Source organism: Lepisma saccharinum, chromosome 14 (genome assembly GCF_977018435.1).
Source record: "Lepisma saccharinum chromosome 14, izLepSacc3.1, whole genome shotgun sequence".
NCBI classification, from domain to species: Eukaryota; Metazoa; Arthropoda; class Insecta; order Zygentoma; family Lepismatidae; genus Lepisma; species Lepisma saccharinum.
The window spans coordinates 81,164,852-81,186,770 of NC_139242.1; the positions used below are offsets into that span (position 1 = coordinate 81,164,852).

The window sequence follows — 21,919 nt, forward strand, 5'->3', positions numbered from 1 at the left end:
TACTCTTAGAAATTTGTTTATGAATTCCAAACAAACAGGAGTTTCAGAATAATATTTCGTTACTGTTTTATCTGCAGTCTAATTTCATAAAATAAACTAGTAACACACGAAAAATAAAAATTCTTGAGATGCTACATGAGTTTAAGGTCTAAGCTTAAAAGAAAAGGCTACTACGTAGGCACATGGTTAGTGGTTTCACCATTGGGACTGTATGGTGGGTTTTATAAACGTTCCCATCTTAATTTTTGAATTGTCGCAACAGGACGGTCGCTGTGTGTGGGCGAGCGTTGTCATGAATAAGTAGCATTCCAGACTGTAACATTCCTCTTCGCCGGTTTCGAATGGCATGTAGCAGATTAGTCAGTGTTTGGCAATACACATCTGCTGTGGTGGTTCGTCCTGATCCCAGGAATTCCACGAGGATTAAACTTTTTTGGTCCCAAAACACGGTTGCCATGATTTTGCGATGTGATGACGTTTGCTTGAATTTCTTCTGTTTCGGTGAACCGGAGTGACACCATTGCATGGATTGCTGCTTCGACTCACCAGTGACGTATGATATCCACGTTTCATCTCCAGTCACTATGTCAGAAAACAAGTCCTCCCCATCCTTCTCCCTGAGGGCCAAAAAATCCCGTGCTGATTTCATTCTTTCATCTTTGTGAGTGTTTGTCAACATTTTTGGCACCCACCTCGCACACAGTTTGCGATAACCCACATTGTCCGTTACGATTCGGTGCAATATTTTATCAGACACTTCAGGAAACTCCTTGCCTAGATCAGTAATGGTGAAACGGTGATTGGATCACACTTTCTCATCAACACGTTGCACAAGGCCGTCCATCTGAACACTAGGCCTGCCGCTTCGCTCGTCATCATGAACATTTTAATATCCTTCCCCAAAAGCACGGCATTATTGTTTTACCTTTCCTTTACTCATTACTGTTGGTCCGTAAATGGCACAAAATTCCCGATGAATGTCAGCTGCACTCAGTCCTTTTGCATTGAGAAATCTAATCACCGACCTCACCTCGCATTTGGTGGGATTTTCTATTACAGCAGCCATTTCAACTTCCTGCTACTCGCAGGTACACACCTCCACACTGAGAAATATACCTCTGTTGCATGCATAGAATACTAAAGCATGCTTCCGTGCATGCGCAGCTTCGCCAGTGTTGCCAGTTCCAAGTATAAAATTATCTGCATTTTTTTATGACATGTGGCTCCTATGACATATTCAAATCACAAAACAATATATTCATTGCTCCTATTTTAACAAAGTTTGCAATGGGATAGACTTTATGAATGGACTATTTACATGTCAACCACTGCTCCTACTGATAATTTCCCTTTGACATGTAAAAAATAACAAAAAGAACATGTTCACAATGTGCAACCATTAGGGGTCCAGCGGAACACGTCCAATTTTGCAACGAAAATTGCATTTTCCTAAAATTTTGCTTATTTTCCTCTTCTATTTTTTTTTTACTTTTAATTGGGGATGGATTACATGTCCTCAAAGAGTGGTCTTTTGTTGCGCAAACTGGATCCATCCAGTGTTAAGCTGGCAACAATGCTTTTCTTATACATTGTTATTTTTTCCACAACAAGCATCAGCCTATTTTAAACACAATTTTGTATGATTGTAGAAATGTACCATCGCTACATATCACATTTTTGTCATACATTTTAGTTTATTATTATGGCCACAAGTGTGCCGAATAACACTTCTGCTTGCAAAATATAAATTTTCCTCTTGATCTTCTTCCTTTAACTATTGTTACTGGGGGGTACAATGTATTATTTCATCTCCACTAAAAGCCTTGTCATCCAAACACACACACACACACACCAGAAAAAATATATCATCTCTCTATGACAATCAGTTCTCGTAGAGAAGAGGCTAACATGTAGGATATGCACTCATCTGGCAAAGGTTAAAGACTAAGAAATAATCTGACTTTCATTTGGGACATTTTCTTCAAATCTCATAACTGAAAAATTAGATTTAAAATGGAATTCAAGCTGCATCACAAGAAATTTCCAGATTTCGATTTTGAAAGTATAGATCTTAGGCACTATCTCATACAGTATATCACAAAATAAATACAGTGGAGCCTCGATTTTGTTTTTCAGGAGACCAAGCTGAAAAACTTTAAATTGTACAATTGAGGAAAATTTTACATTTTGCTACGTAAAATTCAGGAACGTAAAATTAGAGCTCCACTGTAATACAGTTAAATGGTACTATTTATGTGGTGCTTATTCTTGCTGCAATCATTCATCCTAGTTGCCCTGAACTCTTTTCAAGCTAACGCTACCAGAACACACACATTACACTAGTCTCTCTACACTAATACTACTTGCTATGGGCAGTTTATGTGATAGAGAACAAAGGAAATTTTATGCAGAATATGAAGTTATGCATGCATTGCAAACCACACATAATTCAAAATACACTGAATAAATTCTTGAGTCTATTTACATTTTTTATCTTGCAATAAAAATTTTATAACTCATAAACCATTAATAAGCAGAACCCCAAGGCTTTTTAACCCAAGAATATGAAGTCCTACCTTTACCTTATGACACATGAGATTGGACATCTGATTGAAGCCTTTCCCACACATTTCACATTTATAAGGTCGCTCGTTTGTGTGCGTAAAGATATGATTTCTCAAATTCCCTAAAACAAAAAAAAAAAAAGTTATTTTAATAATTCAATGTGAGTAAAACTGCAGTAACAACATACAGGAGGATTGAGTGGATACCACGGATGCTTGAAAATTGCTATAATTAAAAGTTGTTCGAAATATTGTTTAATATTAGCACATTAGTGTTCCACTCCCATTACTTGCATCAATTTCCACGATAAATAGAATCCATGGAAGTGTCACATGACATTTCTTTCAACATTGTTCAAGGTAAGTATGTACAAACATGTTTATTTTCAATATCTTCCTTCATGAGGCTAGTTCAATAAAAAGTGTAATTCATTTGCATTCCTGCACCCTCGCAAGTACAAAAAATTGGCCAATACTGATATACTGTGCACATGAGGTCTATCCAAAAAAGACCCAAAACTTTCAAATTATTTTATAACATATATATTAATCAGATTTATCTCCCTTCACTATTAATAAATTCCTATTGGTGTTTTTTCAACAGTTTGAAAGCATCCTGGTAAATTACTTCTCTATAAATCACTTCTCTATAAATTAGAATAATTGCATTGTATACACTGTAAATATATAACTTATATGTAACCACACAAAAATCCCGAACTACAACTTGACAACTTGTATGACATATCTCCATAGTAGAAGAAATTGGGGGCTTCTGGCAATAATCTCGTCTAAGATCAATTGATACCATAGGCTATTTTGGCCAAAATTAAGCTATATTTTGATATATTTTGGTGGATTTAGCTAATTTCTAAGTGTTATTCTAATATGCTCATAGTAAAAATAAATGTATAAGTAAAGATTAACTTCAACTTCATTCTCTTGCAAGCCTATTGAAGCCAGTATCTATTAAACACAAAATGTACATTGAAGATGCAAGCATGGGCTTCTATTCAATTCCTTGCCTTATAAAATATCATTTGGACAAGACATAATGGAGATTTCAAACTGAAGTGACAAACAAAATGCAACATATCGCCTTGCATCCAAGTGACATTACACCTGAAAACGACCCTTAAGAACAAACTACAACCTTTCCAACACTGGGGTATCATGGCACAGTAGCATGTAATGTGCTACCTTCATTTGGTTGCTGCAAATGCAGGATGAATGTTTTGTCCAGAGTGGAGTGAAAAATGACTAGTCAGATGTGCGCAGTTGAAGTGAAGTGATATTTAACAATTGTCAATTTTCTGTAAAATCTTCCTTAGATTAATAACCATATTAAACACCCCATAGTTCAGAATGACACTTGAAAACCTGCTCTGAAATTTGTTAGGTTTGCAAATAAAATTGATCATGTACTTAGGATTATTTGATTAAATGTGTAGATAAGAACACTGATAACATTTTGAATCCAAAGTACTTACCTTTCTGATGAAAGCCTTTACCGCAAACCTGGCACTTGTGGGGTTTATTTTCCGAATGCGTTTTCCTATGTGAGATAAGCGTAGACACCCTATTGAATGTTTTTTTACAGAATTCACACACATAAGGTCTGGCATCACTATGAATGGCACGGTGCTGTGACAAGGTACTCATCTGTAATGTAAATAACAGTTTATCTCTGAAAAATATTTAATTTTATTAACTAGAAAATTGCACAGCTTCAAGCAATTTACACAGTAATTTTGAAAGCATTTTTTCTGTTGCACAAACACCTATACTTCATATTTTTCATAAAAAACTATTTTCTGATCCGAATTCCTTGACAATACTCAAACTCCTACTTTGATTCTTACAAAAAGTAAATATGTCTATTTACCTAGAGGTCATGCATGCATAACAAAATCTAAAGAAGAAGAATTGTGCATGCAGAATTCATTTGACAAGTTGCACTGTGGCCAATGTTGTTACCTTATACTCAAATTGTACAGTTCCACTTTAAGCAGGCAAGTTCACTAAAGATTAGCATTTATAAGCATAAAATGGACTGCATGGTAGCATACTCATGTGGGTAACATCCACCACCTGTGGCACACATAACTGTTGTTTGTTCTGGGAAAAGAGACGTAAGTCACAAACTGTGATTTTCCGTTTCCTTCATCCACTGAATCAATTAGAGAATATCTTATCACTTATCCACTACACACTTATTACTTTTGTTATTAAATTTATTCGACTTTGATGAACATATAATAGAAATAAATGAGATATTTTTAATTATTTTTTTTTAGTTCTTAATGTGATGCATGTTTGTTTATGACAATAAATACATAAATAAATAATAAAAAAAAACTGTGTGCTTACCTGTCTAAAGGCTTTCCCGCATGTCTGGCATTTAAAATTTCTTTCATCTGTATGAGTTGGAAGATGTCGCATTAAAGTATACTGATGCCTAAATTCTTTTGTACCTGGAAAGAATATCTCCATGAAAAACAGTGCAATACCATAGAATAGTTTGTTGTTTGAATGGTACAAAACACACATGCAATACTGCAAAAAACCTAATGGACTCCACACACACACACGCACACACACACACACACACACACACACACTCTCTCTCTCTCGATGAAAGGAGGCAAACAAGTCAAATAACTTTTCTCTCCAAGCTTATCAATGGTAAAATTGATTCTTTTAATCTGTTGTCTGTATGTGCCAAACTGTATGTTAAGGCCCAGAACTGATCTCTTTCAAATCCCACTTGGAAGAACCAAAATGACCGAAGCTGAACCCATGAGGAGAATGTGCAAGTTATTTAATTCAGTTTCTAAGAATAATCCAAGCGTAGACCTATTTAAATGTAATTGTAACATTAGATCTATTCGCTGTTTTGTTTGGTTTTGTTCATTGAATTTTGGTTTTCATTCAGTTTGTAAGGTTATATCCAATAGTTTAGCATCATTTATTATTGTTTTGTCTCTGTGTTCCCTTTGCTTCTATAATCTAATAGTTAATTTCTCACAATTGTTCTTAAAAGTAAAATGTATATTGCGTCATTCATATGTCTTGTTAATTTTCTTAGTTATGTTCTTGTTTATGTAATGGTGTCATCCCATGTTGAACACTGTAATTGGGCATGCACCTGTTTTGTTTCAATTAAAAACAAAGGGGTAAGATCAGGGGATCTAGGAGGCCACGCAATGAGACCACCACGTCCAACCCAACAAGCTTCGAGGACTTCATTTAAGTTATCCCTCACGTGAGTGGCATAATGTGGGGGGGGGGCTTCTTGTTGGAACATGTATCCTTCCGGTATCTGAGGTACGGCAAAATTATCGAGAATGTCCAAATAAACATCTCCGTTGGTTGTTCGTTCGATAAAAAGAATGGACCGATGACCTCTTGCACTGCCAGACCGCACCAGACATTGATTCTCTGACTGTCTCGTTCAACTTCTCTCACGATGTGTGGATGTGCGACAGTTATGTCGATTCACTCCACCAGATACATGAAATGTGCACTCTGAAGAGAACACCGTACGGCGAAGAAATTCATTGTCACTATCAATCTTGGTTAGGATACTGGCAACGAAAATGTATTTGGTAGGTAAGTCATTACACTTCAACTTCTGAACCAACTGTATCTTATAGGCATGAAGATGCAGTCTTTTGCGGACATCATGAACAGTTGATCTAGGCATACCGAATTCCCTACTTGCACAGCGAATGGACTTGGTGAGGCTTCGCTGGAATATTTCGTGAATTCTATCAACATCAATCGGGGACACCTTCTTGCCACATGATTTTTTCTTCAACAGTGATCTTGTTTCAAGGAGAGTTCTATGCCAGGTTGTTATTGAATGTCTTTCTGGTGGTTCCTGCTGGTAATTTTGCCGAAACTTCCTCTGGACAGTTTTTGGAAACTTAAATTCTGCTAACCAATAGCAGCATTCAACATTTTGTTGCACTGTAAACATGATTTCCACATGAAACGAACGCACAAGAAAATTCCGACTGAGCAAATACACAACAGACTATGAAATGAACAGGCACGTTATTGCATTCAACAGACTTGCATTGTTGCCACTGCCACTATGATATAACTTATTGAGTTTCTCTGCCTTCTTTTAAAAAAATGCATGTCAATAAACCTGTTTGTTGCTTAGTTATAAAGCTTTCTTATTGGTAGTGTTGGTGGCGGACACGCTGCATTTGACTCGTTAATTTTCCAATTTCTACAAGCTTAATTATAACAATAGTAAAAAAAGGCCATTAAGAATAGTCATTAATTTTGGCACACCTTCCTAGGCAATGGTTGCAAAATGCACACACTCAAAATGTATTCGTCCAGCAAATAACAAAAAATGCAATAAATATTTTATTATTATTTGGGTAATTTCTATTCAATTACTTTTACTAATTCAATCAACCTTTCACTTCAGTAAACACAAGGGTATTAATTTCTTTCTTATTAATACATAAAATGCATGGATGCATTATTTTTAAGCCAGTAATCAAACATAATTCAACTCACTCAAATGATGCTCAAGAGGAATGTGTTATTTACTATATTGGGTTACTTGGGTATACGAAATTGTCTTTTCTCATTTATGCACTTTATTGCAAGCTATCACCAAGATGCAAAAACTAGAAAGAAGGCAATTCAAAATATTAACTCTTTTTACTCTGTCGTACATCGTTTTCAAACTAATCATGGCAGCAATATGCTGCCATAGATAAAGCAGTAAGTTTAATTACCAGTCAAAACTGCTTACAAACCATTACATCATATTACTTGCGAACGTGTACGTGGTACAGAACAAAGTCAAATTCGCTATGCACGCACAAAAAGCTTCCGTTTCACATACCTGTTCTAACTTTGGTCCATGACATGACATATTGCCAAATCTTCCATCCACATCGATAGACATGCATTCAACGTGCTGACAAAAAAAATGCCTTTCCCTCCAAGTATGGTTGCTCTCAGACGATCAAAAATGGCTTCCCGGGTAAATCATAGAAAAGCTGGAAATTCCCTCCTCGCAAGACAATTCTTCTCTACACAGCATTAGCGTTCCTGTCTTCACGAAACAGTGAACAACTTTTTTTAATAGCTGCATTCGACGTCCTTCTTCAACAATTTCCATTGTACGTAGTCCCATTTGCCGAGTCGTTGATGATAACTATTCACCGTTCTCAACATACTACTACGTGAGCAATCACTTTACCGTAAAAACACATCACTGGGAATTGTAATGATAGAACATAAAATGAGGCAATTGTAGAGTTTCACTTGGGCGTCATTTCAGGGCCATTCTCACGTAATAGGAGTCCTTCCAGCCATATTGTTTATCACTGTGCTTCTCGCTTGCAAGTGTGTCGGTGTTCAACTGCATTGTTCTGTGTGTCTTAGCATTCGCAGGTTTTGATGGCAGTATGATGCTGATGGCTGCATGCGGAACTATGCATCAAAATAGTTATGCACACTGGTAAGGAGTGTGTAGCAAAGCAGATGTGAAGGTTTTAAGCGACTATGTTATTTAGAAAAAAAGGTTTTGTCACGAAAAAATGTCACATGAGAAAATTGCCATTGTTAGACACTTGCTGAAAAACATGTTGAAATTCTATACTTTACACCCTATCCTGGTAAAGAAATTCAATGTGCATGCTTCTTGTTCTTTTACCATTACCTGTCCTGTCTTGTCAAAATGGAATATGCATTAAAGGAATTTTAGGGTTTGTTTCAATGATTCCATCATAACGGCAACATTCTCCTGGCACAGGATGGAATGGAAAGGCAAAAGGAAATTATAAATGTAGAAAATGCACACTTGTACACTCTAACTTAAAATGAGTACTCACAGATTCCACACTCCCATATTTTAAGTGTTTTCCCATCTCTCTTCATATATTTCACAAAATGTAATCGACTACGAGGATCATCTTTATCAACTTTTTGCCTTGTTAGTTCGTTTGCTTTTGGACTTCCTTGATAGTCGTTGTCATTAGTTATGACCTGTTTAGGAGAATAATATAAAAATAAATAGCTCTACAAAAATTAAATTGACAAAAAGACAAAAAGAACTAAACTGCATAATTGTTATATACAGGGTGTCTGATAAGTCAATACCTATTTTTAAGTTGGTAATGCATAATGCAGAAACTATTGTATAATGGTGTAACTATAACATGAAAAAAACCAACTAATTCTGTACCATTTATGTTGCTGGAGTCTGAACATGCCACCAACGCTTGTCTTCCCGTTTGCACTTTATTTCGTTTTAATTTGGTTCAGAGTCTGAGGAAAATCTTGCTACAAGGTTGAAACATCATGTTTATATTGTGTTATTTAACAATAAATTCTGCCTTGGTCATCACTTTGAGTGTTTTAGCAACCTTCAAAACACACACACAATGAGTTACAATTTAGTAATAGAAATCACAATATTGGTACAAATTATCTGCAAGAATCACTGAAGGAACAAGTTCTTGATTTTAAGATTCTCTAAAGGATGTTAGTGACAATAGGACCAATGGCTAGGATTGACATACTACAGAATCCAACTGTAATGGCTGTTATTTTCAAGTTCCACACTTTATGTCTAGAGTACCTTTTATTTTTGTTTTAAGAAAAGATTGATCCATAATTAGATGGGTGGAGAAAAAATCATGATTTTTATTTTAAAACTGCTTGTATGGTGTTTGGCAACATACATATACATATATGTTTTATATAGAAAGGCTTTTTATTGTAAACAGCCCTGTAAAATATTTGAACAGTTTGATTAAAGCAAATAAAAATTATATGTAAATGTTTGTTGAGTGGGTTAACAAACCCAGGGCGAGCCTCAGCTACTGGGTGGGTTGCAAATGGCAGATAGGGAATGGCCACCAGATGTGGTGGTTAGCTGCAAATAAGGCAAAGCCACATAAGCAGTCCCGGGCCAAGGTGGTAGTGCTATCAGGGTTCGGGGGGGGATGATCCTGTCCCCAGAAAAGACCAATAACAGCACTACGACATGGCGAGAAAGTGCCCCTGCTGCCTTGCAGGGAGGGGAGGGATCCCAAAAGGCTAGGGGAAGGTCACCCCAACAGAAAACCAAATGGTAAAAGGAACCCTTTAGGTGTAGAGAAGCCAATCCTTCTACGGAGAGTAAACCCCATTAGACCTGGTCCTCCAAGAAAGAGGGGATTTGACCTAGGCCAGCAACTTCTCTCTGGAAAAAATAGAAATGCTAAAAAAGCTCAAAGGAATAAAGTGCGGACTGCTACTTTATGACGACCAAGGCATACAACAAGCAAAAGATAGAAAACAGTGGCATAATATTGCTGAGCTGATCAAAACTCACAGAGTTGTAGCACCGTATAAAGAAGAAAGAAGAAGTATGTTAATAAAACTAGATTAATTTCAGTAACTTTTCTTCTCTACATAAAAGAGTACAATTATAGAGTACATTCTGTAACTTAAAATATTTTTGTAGGCTTTGTAGCTGAATTTTAGCAAGTTTTTATTGATAGTTTGCAAAATATCAGCTGCCATGTTCATATATTACACTATTTACTGTTTAACATAATTAGTATTTTGTATATTTTTCTACACAAAATGTTTGCTATTTTTGCCTATAAAAATTATTGAATTTTAAATTTTAATTCAAAAGAAATGTAAGTGTTTACAGTTTACATATTACATTTCCTTTCGTATGAGCTTCACCCCATCAGTACATATATTCTCTTTACTTTGTTTTCCTTTCTTAGAACCTAATAAACACCATTAAATGATTTTGAGATTAATGAATGTTCATGAAAATTAATTCTGAGATCTACATCATTCTATAAATTATTTATTTAGAGAGATTTAAATCAGTTTTCCTTTTTTCAAAAAATCACCTGATATAAATCTTGATAAAACCAACTTGATAAGCGAGTTACTAACTTTTTCCACGAAACTTACTTGTAGAGCCAGCCCAGCAATAAAGCAACGAGTTCCCAAGCGGATGGTGGCAGAGGCCACCAAAATTAATAGAAGCTCTAGAAGCGAGTTTCCTGGAAAAAGTTAGTAACTCAATTACGTCTTATCATCAACAACCTCATCTTTTATTCCCCAAACATGAATTATATTCATGTTTAATTCTTCTTGCAAATAGATATTGCTTTCACTGTATTGAGAATACAGAACAAATGGGAAAGTGCTTCGAGCTTGGTGAAGATTTAACAGTAACAAAAATGAAGAAGGATATTTATGTATCTTGGAAGCTTAAGTATAATAAATCTGGAAAATCTAGTCTCAAGACAGTTGGTAAAAAAAATTAAATCAATGCAGTGCAATGTAATTTCATGCCAATTACAAGATAATTAAATGGACTGGCCATGTAACTTAACTGCAAGCACTGATCAATTAATTATTAGAACTGCATTCACTAGAGAAGGAAATGTAAGGAGCCAAAGTTCTCCGACTAAATAGAACAATCAGCACAAAAGTATGCTGAGCAGTGAAATAATATATTAAATCTTGGGGTTCCACAGAAATGAAACTACAAAGTGTACAGTAATGTTTTACTGGGAGAGTGGTTATTGGTTTAGAACTTGTAGTATTCTTTTAATTCAGACGGCCAGTTTACAAAAGTACCACTAAGCAGTTTGCTTCCTCAGAAATCAGTCAATCACCATTCTCAATACTGAAGAAATCACAAATGTTATCTCAACATACATGTTAATTCATAATTGGGAAAAGAGAGACGCGGTAGTATATGAATACGGAGAAACTAGTACTCACTTTTATCCGCGAAGCTGTTTTTTCTTCTTTTTCGATTAATTTCAGTGGCCACTGCCACCATCCTCGTTGGAACTTGCTGCGCTGTTGCTTGGCGTGCGTCTTTTGTTCGTAGTTCTCTGGCTGCCGCTAGGTGCGCTGTTAGGTGCGCCGTGCGACTTGGTGCGTCGTCTGCTATTTCCGGGCGATAACTGCTGCAGTAGTGGAATCCAAGTGTGGTGCACTTGCCCGCTATCGATGTTTAGTTCGTGCGGGAAGTGCATTATGGCGTGCGTTTCCTTGATTTTGGTGTCTATGAGCGTGTGGGCAGTGTGTTTGACTCGAACCTTTTGAATTTTATGGCTATTGTATTTGATATGTCTAGCAAGACCAGTAGTGGGTTGGGCTTTTTTCGCATCTGCTAGGTGCTGTTGGATTCTTTCATTGACAGATCTGATGGACCTGCCGATGTAATGAGCCTTGCATTCACACTCTGCATCATATACACCTGGGTTGTCAAGGGGAGAGAGGAAGTACCGTTTGTGCTTGTTCAATTTATCAGTTATTTTGGAGTTATCGCCCGGAAATAGCAGACGACGCACCAAGATGCACGGTGCACCTAACAGGGCACCTAGCGGCAGCCAGAGAACTACGAACAAAAGACGCACGCCAAGCAACAGCGCAGCAAGTTCCAACGAGGATGGTGGCAGTGGCCACTGAAATTAATCGAAAAAGAAGAAAAAACAGCTTCGCGGATAAAAGTGAGTACTAGTTTCTCCGTATTTATACATGTTAAGTTAGAGATAGTGAGGTACCCAGCCAGTTACCTCATAATATTACAGTTATGATATTCATTCAGTAGATCAACTGCCCAACATGCTAAAAAGATTGAACATAATGAAATTTAGTAGCAAATTGGTTCTTATGCTTCCTGATGAAGATCTTGAATGTGAAGATTTATGAAAACTTTGTCACTCCATGGAAGCTGCAAGAAATAGCCGATAAGTCCACCAACTTGATCATGAGATGAAGCTTTTTATGTCATTTTAGATTTGATTTGATGTTAAAATTTTGGGTGCATCAGCACTTAGGCTATTTTGCACCCGTCACATTATACGGGGTCCAACCCCTTATCTTTACAAAGAACAACTCGAACGTTGCATAAGTAAAATCTTAAAAACTTAAAATGTTCTGACTTCCGTTAAAAGCTGAGGCTGTAAAGGGCCCTCAGCACACACAAGGACAAAAAAAAAAACAGGACAACACACAAAAAATTATACTGGCCAGAGTGCCAGTCGCCAGAGCCTCGTTCGTCTGCAAAACGCAGTCCAGGGTGTACTAACGTGGAAGTGAGGTTGACGGTTGGGTGTACTACGTGGAAAATCACCCCTTACACCCCTTATGTCATTTTAACAATGTTTTAACCTTTAACTACATTTTCAGTAATTTTTCCTATACGGAAAGGAAAACTCCATGCTTGCCTAAAAAGCTTTCAACTTCAACTCATACTGCAGTAACTAGATTATTTCTATTATATAAAATAGATTTTTCTTTTCTTTTTAATTTTGCAGAACTGAATTAAGTAAAACATTGTCACCAAAAAGGGGTGCATACTGTGACTACTACAAATTCAATTGTTTAATTTATTAAATTTTACATGGTTAATAATATTTATTGTTTGCTATGTATTTCAATTTGTTGAATATTGCAAAATTATCCTGCCATGCTGTTATGCTTTTATTGTAACTGAAATCATGCTGTATTAATTAATTTAGAATACAATAAAACAAATAAAAGTGATTGTAGATAAATGTGTTAATATGGAGCTTTGAAATCTTATCATCCAAGTTTTTATTAAGTTTATTAAAATATAATTATGAGGCTGAGTAGAAAGGGGCTAGCTTCAAGTTAGTAACTAACCTTGTACTTAATTTGACTTTTCCTGCCTCTTGCAGCAGCAGTAGCAGGAGTGAGCTTTATTTGTAAGGGAGGCAACCTCTGTGTCATTTGAAGGACTGAGCTCTGATGTCCCTCATCCACAATGTTTTCCCCCTCCTCTGCCTGCAAAATACAAGCTATACAGACACACTGTAAATGCATATATTCAATTCACCTATATATTGTGGTTTAAAACACAATGTACGAGGGTTGCTTGAAAAGTAAGGTAAACAAAGCATAGATGGCAGCACCATATTCGGTCGATAAGTTTGATCCTTCAATCGAGCCCTTGTAGAGTTACAGCCCAGTGCATTGTGAGGTTATTGCTTACAAAATTATTTCTCCCGGTCTGTAAATTAGCCATACACAGCATGAATCACTTCATTGTTATCCGAAAATCGTTGTGCTCCCAGCCATCTTTGAAGTTAGGGAACAAATGGAAGTCAGGGGGGGGGGGGGGCTAGATTGGGCTAATAGGGCAGATCATCCAATAATTCGAACTTAAGTTCATGGATTTTAGCCATAGAAACCATTAGCGTGTGAATAGGTGCATTGTCCTGGTAGTTTTGTCCATTTTTTAAAATGTTTGCACGTTCACCTACTTCACGTGAACTTCACAACGCACTGGGCTGAAACTCTGCAAGGGCTCATTTGAAGGATCAAACTTACCAACCGTTAACTGATTTTGATTATGGTGCTGTCATATCTGCTTTGTTTACCTTACTTTTCAAACTACTCTCACAGGAAACGGAAATCAGGGCTCCAGTACCTTTTGATTACAGGAACTTGGTGAGAAACATGCATTAACAACTAATAGCAAAAGTCGTCTCTTTGTTATGGTGAATATTATATACTATACACATAATTTATTCAATATGCACCTAGCAGGTGACACTTCTGTATTGGGGAAAAATTGTCTAATTTGACTTTTGAGGTTTTTACTATCTTATTTCGCATTCATTTTTCTGCATGCAAGTAAAGATGAAATTGATTAATGGACACACAGAAAACACCCATTCCCATGGTAGGAGTTGAACCTGAAACCTTTGGTGGAGAGATCATGGGCAAAGCATCCGACTCGCCTCAGCCAACAAGGCAGCTATAGTATGACATTAGTTTCATAAGGAGAATTATGACCAATATTGCTAATGCCTGAATAATAAATAAGCAAACTTTATCTCGTTCTTTTAAGGAACGGATTACTAATAAGAGATAATTCACGAATATAGCTAATAATTCATGTCCATCAAGTTCAACAATTTCTCACTAGATGTCCTTCACATGCTCTTACGAGCAAAGGTCCTAGCATTTTCTTTCAAAGCCGTATTGTTTAAAAACTTAACACTTTAAAATCTTGTTGTTTGTACATTAACGTTATTCGCGTGTGTTTGCAAGTGGACAATTTGAAGTAGTTCAGAATGGGTTGGACAGAGGAACGGAATCGTATCAATCGAGATGGAGGAATGTGCGGGACAGGGGATCGGAACAAAAAAAAACTGGAGGACTTTGCACGAACGATGATTCGTGATGGACAAGAAGACAAGAAGAAGGAAACAATGCAGTTAGCATCCAATTACGTTGCTATACTATAGCACGAATTGATCGCTACGATTCGCGGGACAGTTGGTGGTAATATTACCTGGAATTGACGTCAGGTAAAAGGGGTTATGAGTGAAAATGGATGAAACGGCATGGCATCTTTTCTTTCACTGCTCCAGGAGCCTGTAAGTAGAAATGACCTTTCTATTAAGTGACTCCCGATTACCATAACTTCGCGAGTGTAAGGTAGATCTACCGTTGTGACCTACACAATTAATGCTAGCTTTATAGTGCTTCGTTATAAAGGTGATAAACGTCAAGCATGTCGGAACAGCATTGTGGTCGAAAGATAATGGCCAACGACGCCATTTGCAAACAAACAGGATGTTCCTTGACCAACCTCACTGATGCTCCATCACAGAAATTACACCCGGCAGTTTGTAGAAAAACAAACTGAACAATATTGTGTTGACAAGACAAAGTAGTACGTAACAACAGTTATGAGTTGCTTATTCTCAGGGAGTTATGAAGCAGGAGAGCATGGCCTTCAGCCACCTTTTAAAATGTAACAAACACTGTAATGGCAATGTGACAAAGTAGATATCCAATGCATGATTATCAGCAGAAACTCACACTTAAGAGTTCTGATATTCAAATTCTTGCATTCAAAAACAGTTTTATAAACCGGGATACTTTCCTGTTCCTATTTAACACTATTGTCCTCCTGTATAGAAAAATCTAAGGAATGTGTTTTTGATGCCACCTTTCTGAGTCCAATACAGAAAAATTTTACGTTTTTCAGGGGACCAAGCTGAAAAAACAAATACGAGAAAATGTGAAATCAAGGAAAATTTATTAACACTTTACTATGATGAGATCACCAACATTGAATGTATACTGTGGGAAAATGTAAATTCCGGGAATGTAAAATTGGGGTTCTACTGTATGTCGGAGAGCTGGCGATTTTCAAAGATACCTTCCACATTCAAGAACAGGAAAGAAACTTTATAGGCTCATTCCACAGAATTTGAAACAAAGGTGCCAAAATATTTTTTCATTTTATTATGGTGGAAAACACTTTATTCTCTTTAAAAATATGCGATCTTTCTGGTAGTAAACTTTATTTTAGCTCCAGAAGTTCAAATGTTGGCATACATTACATATTGCAAATGTTGTATAGTTGTTCAGAAATATTGTATTGAAATGTGATCCAGTTCGTGATACCCTATGCCATCTATTCTGCACTTATAGTGTTAATTTAACATTGTATACATTTTCCACTTTGAATACATTCTCTACGATACTACACCATTACAAAACTTTAGCAATTCATGATGGTCATGTATTGTGACAGTGGTCAGGTTTGTGACCTGAGACATGTATGTGACACTGTCATTATGCAGATATTGATGACCAGAATAGTGTATTTAATTTTCTATTTAACAGTGACAATAGTGAATACAGAGTATTAGCAGATATTTGTGATAGTTTTTTACACCATTTGGACATTGTATCTACTCTTTTAGGTATGCATAATGAGATGACTATATGAGAAGATGGCATTGATTAAATGAATTGTTGCTTTAAGTCCACTTTATGCAGAGATAGGATAATCAACACTGGACCTACAGTCTAAAGTGGAATCTGAATAACTGTGCAATGTGCTCCACCGGGCATCGAACTCGGGACAACTTGATTACAAAGCATGTTCGAAATACTACCTTACAGTGCACATCAAAGAAGCATATGCTTTGCTCGAAGCAGAGAATCCTGATGTAAGTACATATTGGGTATTCAAAGTTTTCTCCTTAAAGATACACCTAGTGACAAATTGAAAAGAATTCAAGGTGCAGCCTTCCAATCTGACAAAGGTAATACTGTTGGCTTTGCCATGAATTATTCATGTGAATGACAATGTGAAATACAATCAGAGCTGTGGAGTTGATGGTGCTGGACCTTATTCACTGCTACTCTTTTTGAAGACAAGCAAAAGACATGGTGTTAGTCATACAACCTATAAATCAAAGCAGTCCATGTCTGTCTTCATTTTGCAACTCGTTCAAGTTCTCAGGTTTCAAGTTAATAAACCAAAACTGATAATCTGGAATGATGGACCATTGAGTAAATTTAAAAACAAGATAATCTGCTGATATTAGTGTAGTTTTCATTAACAAACAGTCTGAACATAACTTCATAGATATGATGAAAATGATGTAGGCAACATACCACTAAATGACATAATTCCAAGATTACCTACTCTCATAATTAACAATCGTGGAAGTATGGTATTTCCATTCTCAGTTAAGTAAAATTAATATCAAGAGTTTGCCAGGTAACCAAAATCAAAGTATTCTTTATACAATGTCACAAAACCTGATCACCTGTCGCATACATGACAAACAATTTAACTACATTACAAAATTGTAAATAGGAATCTGTTAATTCTGCTAAGTGATATTTATTTCTTCTTTATAGCTGATCAGTGGTGATTTATTCATTCATACCTTTTGGACTTTTAACCACTGTGTTAATTTTAAAATACCAACGTTTCGGAGGCTGAATCTGCCTCCGCCTTCAGGGTAGTGTGTAGTCTGTTAAATCATATGTCGTCTATAAATGGATGCCCTGGAAGATTATTCTCGGTGGCCAAGGCTCCACCTCGTCTGTCGATCACAAGGATCTCTATGTACATGAAGTTGCCAAGGCTCCACTTCGTCAGGTGGCCACGTCAAGACCTATTTTCCTATGTAGGTTGCCAGGGAGGATTATGTTGCTGTGGCCCATGCTCCACCTTATCAAAGGATTGATGCTGTAGGATATCAACCCCCAAAAAATGAAAAAACTCCTTCAGTGCCGCTTATGTGCTACTGTCAGACCCTGAATGGTTGGGAAAATACAGTTTTCCCAGTGCGTGTGCTACACTGATCATAGTTTGTATGCTGACTGGCCAAAGCAGGGTTGAAATTTCTGGAATTTCACTTCTAGCGTCGCCCCTATGGAAGCTAAATGGACCAAGTTTGGAGGAAAGCACGACAAAAGATCACTCTATGAGAATATATAATGTTCATTCAACGACTTTGGGGGAAAAAAAAGTTACAAAAATTTTTGAACTGCTCTTGCTTCACCCCTGGACCCTTAATTGTCAGGTGTTACTTAAAATGTTGCTTTTTACTCATTCTTACATTCAGAATTCAAATTGTTCAAAAGGATGCAGTGGCTGAAAAGTTACATCCTTTTATCTTCAATTTAAAACAGGGCTTTTTCAAACAGCACTTGTTAATAATATAGTAGAACCCCAATTTTATATTTTTCCGTATTTTAAGTTTCTTCGGCTTGGTCCCCTGAAAAATGTAAACTCGAGGTTACACTGTAGTATGTACTATTTTATAATTCGAGTATATAATACCTTCATATGTATACTAAAGAACAAAAAAAAACGGAACTGTAATATAATGTACAGTTTTCAAGATATGGCACATTAATTGCTGCTGTGTGCTAAGTGATCTGGGAAAATTTCAACAATCAGGCCTTTGCCCCTGTGTCCCACCTGGATCCTTAATTGTAGATCTTGCTTAAAATATTTCTTTTTACTCATTCTTGCTTGTAGAATTTAAATGTTTCAAAAAGATGCAGTAGTTATAGAAGCCACTTTTATAAATCTATCCCTTAATATTACAGGCGTAACAAAGGACTTTTTCAATCTCCACTTGTTAATAATAGTAACAATTGATATACTGTTTTGTAAACAGAGTATGTGAAATCTTCATATGTACTCTACAGTGGAGTTGTCATACTAACAGGTATGCAATCACAGTGGAGAATGGCTGTTTTTGACGAAATCTTGTTTCCCTACTGACTGCTTTCGGGAGGGGGATTATTAACATTGTCACTTCTTGCCCAATCGGTGGGTGTAATTGGCTGTTTGACCGTGAGTTTCTTCCCAGGTAAATACAGCAACAGGGGGTCACTGCCATAAAGGCGGTCTCCAAGCTTGTTCTTGGCCCGGTGGTACTATAGTAGGCATAGAGATTAAAAGGAATACACAGTCATTATAAAATTGGCACGTCTAGTAGCTACATTTGTGACTCACTCTTGCACGATGCTCTAGGAATTTCACAAGCATTTCAGCTGGTGTTCAACAACAGTGTTGCCAGGTGCATAACGTTTACACCCAGTCAAATTTCGATGCAAAACTTATAAGATTTTTCATGTAAATGTACAGCCAATATTAAATTAAAACAAATATTGCTCGAGTCTGTTGACAAAATTTCGACCTTCTAGTCATCATCATCATCCTTCACCTTTGGATGGGTCAGCTAGAGATTCCAGCTAAGATGATATGCCCTAAAATGGCACTTTTTCATTGTCCAAACCCATCAAATGACCCATATTGCTTGCAAATAACAGATTAACATGGCATCAGTCATCAAACGTCCAATTATGACCCTTCGATACTTCTTATATGCAAAATAAACTAACACAGTTATTTTTAGTTGTTTTATTTGCATGTACAAAAGTGGTTATGCGAACCTTCAAGAACATTGACTTTCTTATAGTTTTCATGTTACAGGCGATCAACGTTTGGGTTGCGCTACTTTTGAAACTGGAATGAGAGTTTTAATAAATTAAATGGCATACATGCAGGAGACTAATAAAAGTACCTGTATAATTTCCTCAACCATTTCTCCGTCAGCTACCATGTCTTGCGAGACTGAGTCGACCTGAAGAATATTTTCATCTTCATCAACTGTCTCCAGAACTACTTCAGCTTCTGGAAGTGTGTGCTGAATTATCTCTTCATATCCTTCATTCTTATCATCACTGTCTTCTTCCTTCAACATTTTCACAGATTCTAAAACAATCTGCCTGAAAAAAAAAAAGATACATGAAATTTAATTCTCTTGAAATCAATCAGTCAAGATGATAATATCTGTCAAAGGGGGCAAACTTAGGCCACTGAGAAAATATGAGGCTCATTCGGAAAGTAACCGCTGTTTGGGTATAAATTTTAAAAAAAACACATAGATACAACAAATTTTTACTTCTGAAAGGTACAGCTGTCCACTATTTTTCAACATAGTCGCCAACCTGTCAACAGCATTTTGAAGATCCTCATAGTCAGCAAAATGTTGTGCCCTAAGTCACTTCTTCATATGAGTGAACACATGAAAATCAGAAGGAGTCAAGTCCGGGACGTACGGGGCTGATCAAAAATGGCGCAAAAGGTCTTGTGTTCGCCGAGCAGTGTGAGGGCGAGCGTTGTCATGCATGAACATAGCCCCAGATGTCAGCAGACCACGTTGTTTCTTCTGGATGGCTCTTCTCAATTTCTGCAAAGTGTTACAGTGAACTTCAGAAGTGATTGTCGTACCACGTTCCATGAATTTTTACCCAAAACAAATCTTATCACTCCGCTTATCTCGCATTTGGCGGGATTTTCGATGGCAACACACATTTTGTGACGTTATAACCAGCACAAATGCGGCACTACGATGCTCTCACTAGCACAGCTGGAAGTTTACTGAATCACAGATTGCGTGACGTAACAACGGTTGTGCTCTGCCCACTACTACTAGCGCATGCCACAACGGCAGTTACTTTCCAAACGACCCTCGTAATACAAAAAGTTTCAAACAAATGTCCTCGCATGCAGTACTTGGCACCAAATGAGCTAGCTACACCTGACAACTTAAAACATTGATTGCTACAATAGAAAAAATATTTTTCCCTTGAGCCAAGATGTTTTATTACAAGAATATAATAAAAACATTGAAAGCAATATGTTTCTTGATCATTAGATGAAAAATTGTTATTTCTAATTATCTTATTTTTTATGTGTGTGTCATATGCAAGTCATGTGGCATTAGAATCATTTATTATGGTTCAAGGCTCACAGCACATTTATTGTATTTTGAGTATTGTTATTGTTTTTTCAGAGCATTGTTATTGTATTGAAATTGTTCGAGGAGCTGGTTAGCAATAATTCAAGACCAAGTGCACAATCGGAAAAAACTTGAAAATAGTTCACATTTAAGTAAAATTTAAAGGCAAAGCTTAATATAAAGGAAAAAGTTAATGTACATCTATTCAATTGATCCACGCATGTTTGTATTAAATGTAACAATAACAGTATCCCTACATAAGATATTCACGAAACATTTGCATTTGCCATTCTTCACGTTAACATGTATGCAATGAGGTCCCCAAGGTAAAGAGATGTGCGATATAAATACAATTCACGAGGGCCCGGGCATAAAACTAGCATCAGTTAAATTTAACTCACATGGCAATCACCGTGTTAAACAATCTGCATATAGCCATTTCCAAGAGGAGTGAAACTCTTGGGTGTGTACAAGGAAAAGCTAAAACTATGTACTTTAAGGGGAAAATACTTGTTTGTTGCCTGACCTGTCTCTAAGCAGGAACACAACAGAAACAGCACATGTACATAATAATGCTTCTGGGTCATTCCACGCGAAATCACCCAGAGCAGGCTGCTTCACAGTCATGGATTAGCTTCATATTTTCATTTTTTTTTTTTTTTTGCTGATAAGATACTTGTTCCAATATGACAAATATGTAAATATTAGATTTTTCCAACAAATATTTTGAAAGTTATGAATTTTTGATAATTTGAAGATTTTCAGAAATTGGGGGACGAAGGAACGCACCATGTGACACAAAACATGTAATACCTCGGAAACTATGTGGAATATTGTGATGATTTATGTATTGTTGGAAAGGAGAAGGACTGTCCTAACAGAAAATAACTTACCATTCTTACCTTCTCCAAAAGTAGAAAAATCTTTAAATAAAGTAATATGTTGTGATGAAGAAAACACTCAACTTCGGGTAATTGTTTGATAGGGAGTTCCAGGGTTTACCACAATGAAAATTGTTACCCAGCATAACCAATACATGTCAAACATAATATTAAAAAATCACAAAGGTAATATTTTTCACAGTAAAAATATCATGGGCTTCAGTATAGGGTGTATGAACCAATTCTCTTGCAGGAGTACGCATGCACCAACTGATTCCAGGGGTCCACAACTCCATTTACGTTTATGTAATGCAGGATGATTTCACTACACCGTCATTATGCATGGAAAACAGCAGGATTA

General features: G+C 36.6%; 1 protein-coding gene across 7 annotated transcripts in view; it reads right to left on the reverse strand.

Moving 5' to 3' along the window:
• LOC145999076 (uncharacterized) overlaps positions 1 to 21,919 on the reverse strand; it is an 85,979-nt gene that overhangs the window by 41,375 nt on the left and 22,685 nt on the right. For 5 of the 7 annotated variants that reach the window (XM_083136048.1, XM_083136049.1, XM_083136047.1 and 2 more), the window contains exons 3-8: positions 19,457 to 19,661; positions 13,239 to 13,379; positions 8,432 to 8,585; positions 4,935 to 5,038; positions 4,055 to 4,226; positions 2,577 to 2,686 (exon numbers count right to left, since the gene is read on the reverse strand). In XM_083136048.1, coding sequence (XP_082992174.1) covers positions 2,577 to 2,686; positions 4,055 to 4,226; positions 4,935 to 5,038; positions 8,432 to 8,585; positions 13,239 to 13,379; positions 19,457 to 19,661 — 886 coding nt within the window. The remainder of the gene's footprint in view (positions 1 to 2,576; positions 2,687 to 4,054; positions 4,227 to 4,934; positions 5,039 to 8,431; positions 8,586 to 13,238; positions 13,380 to 19,456; positions 19,662 to 21,919) is intronic. The other 2 variants (XM_083136046.1, XM_083136050.1) reach the window with 2 other exon arrangements.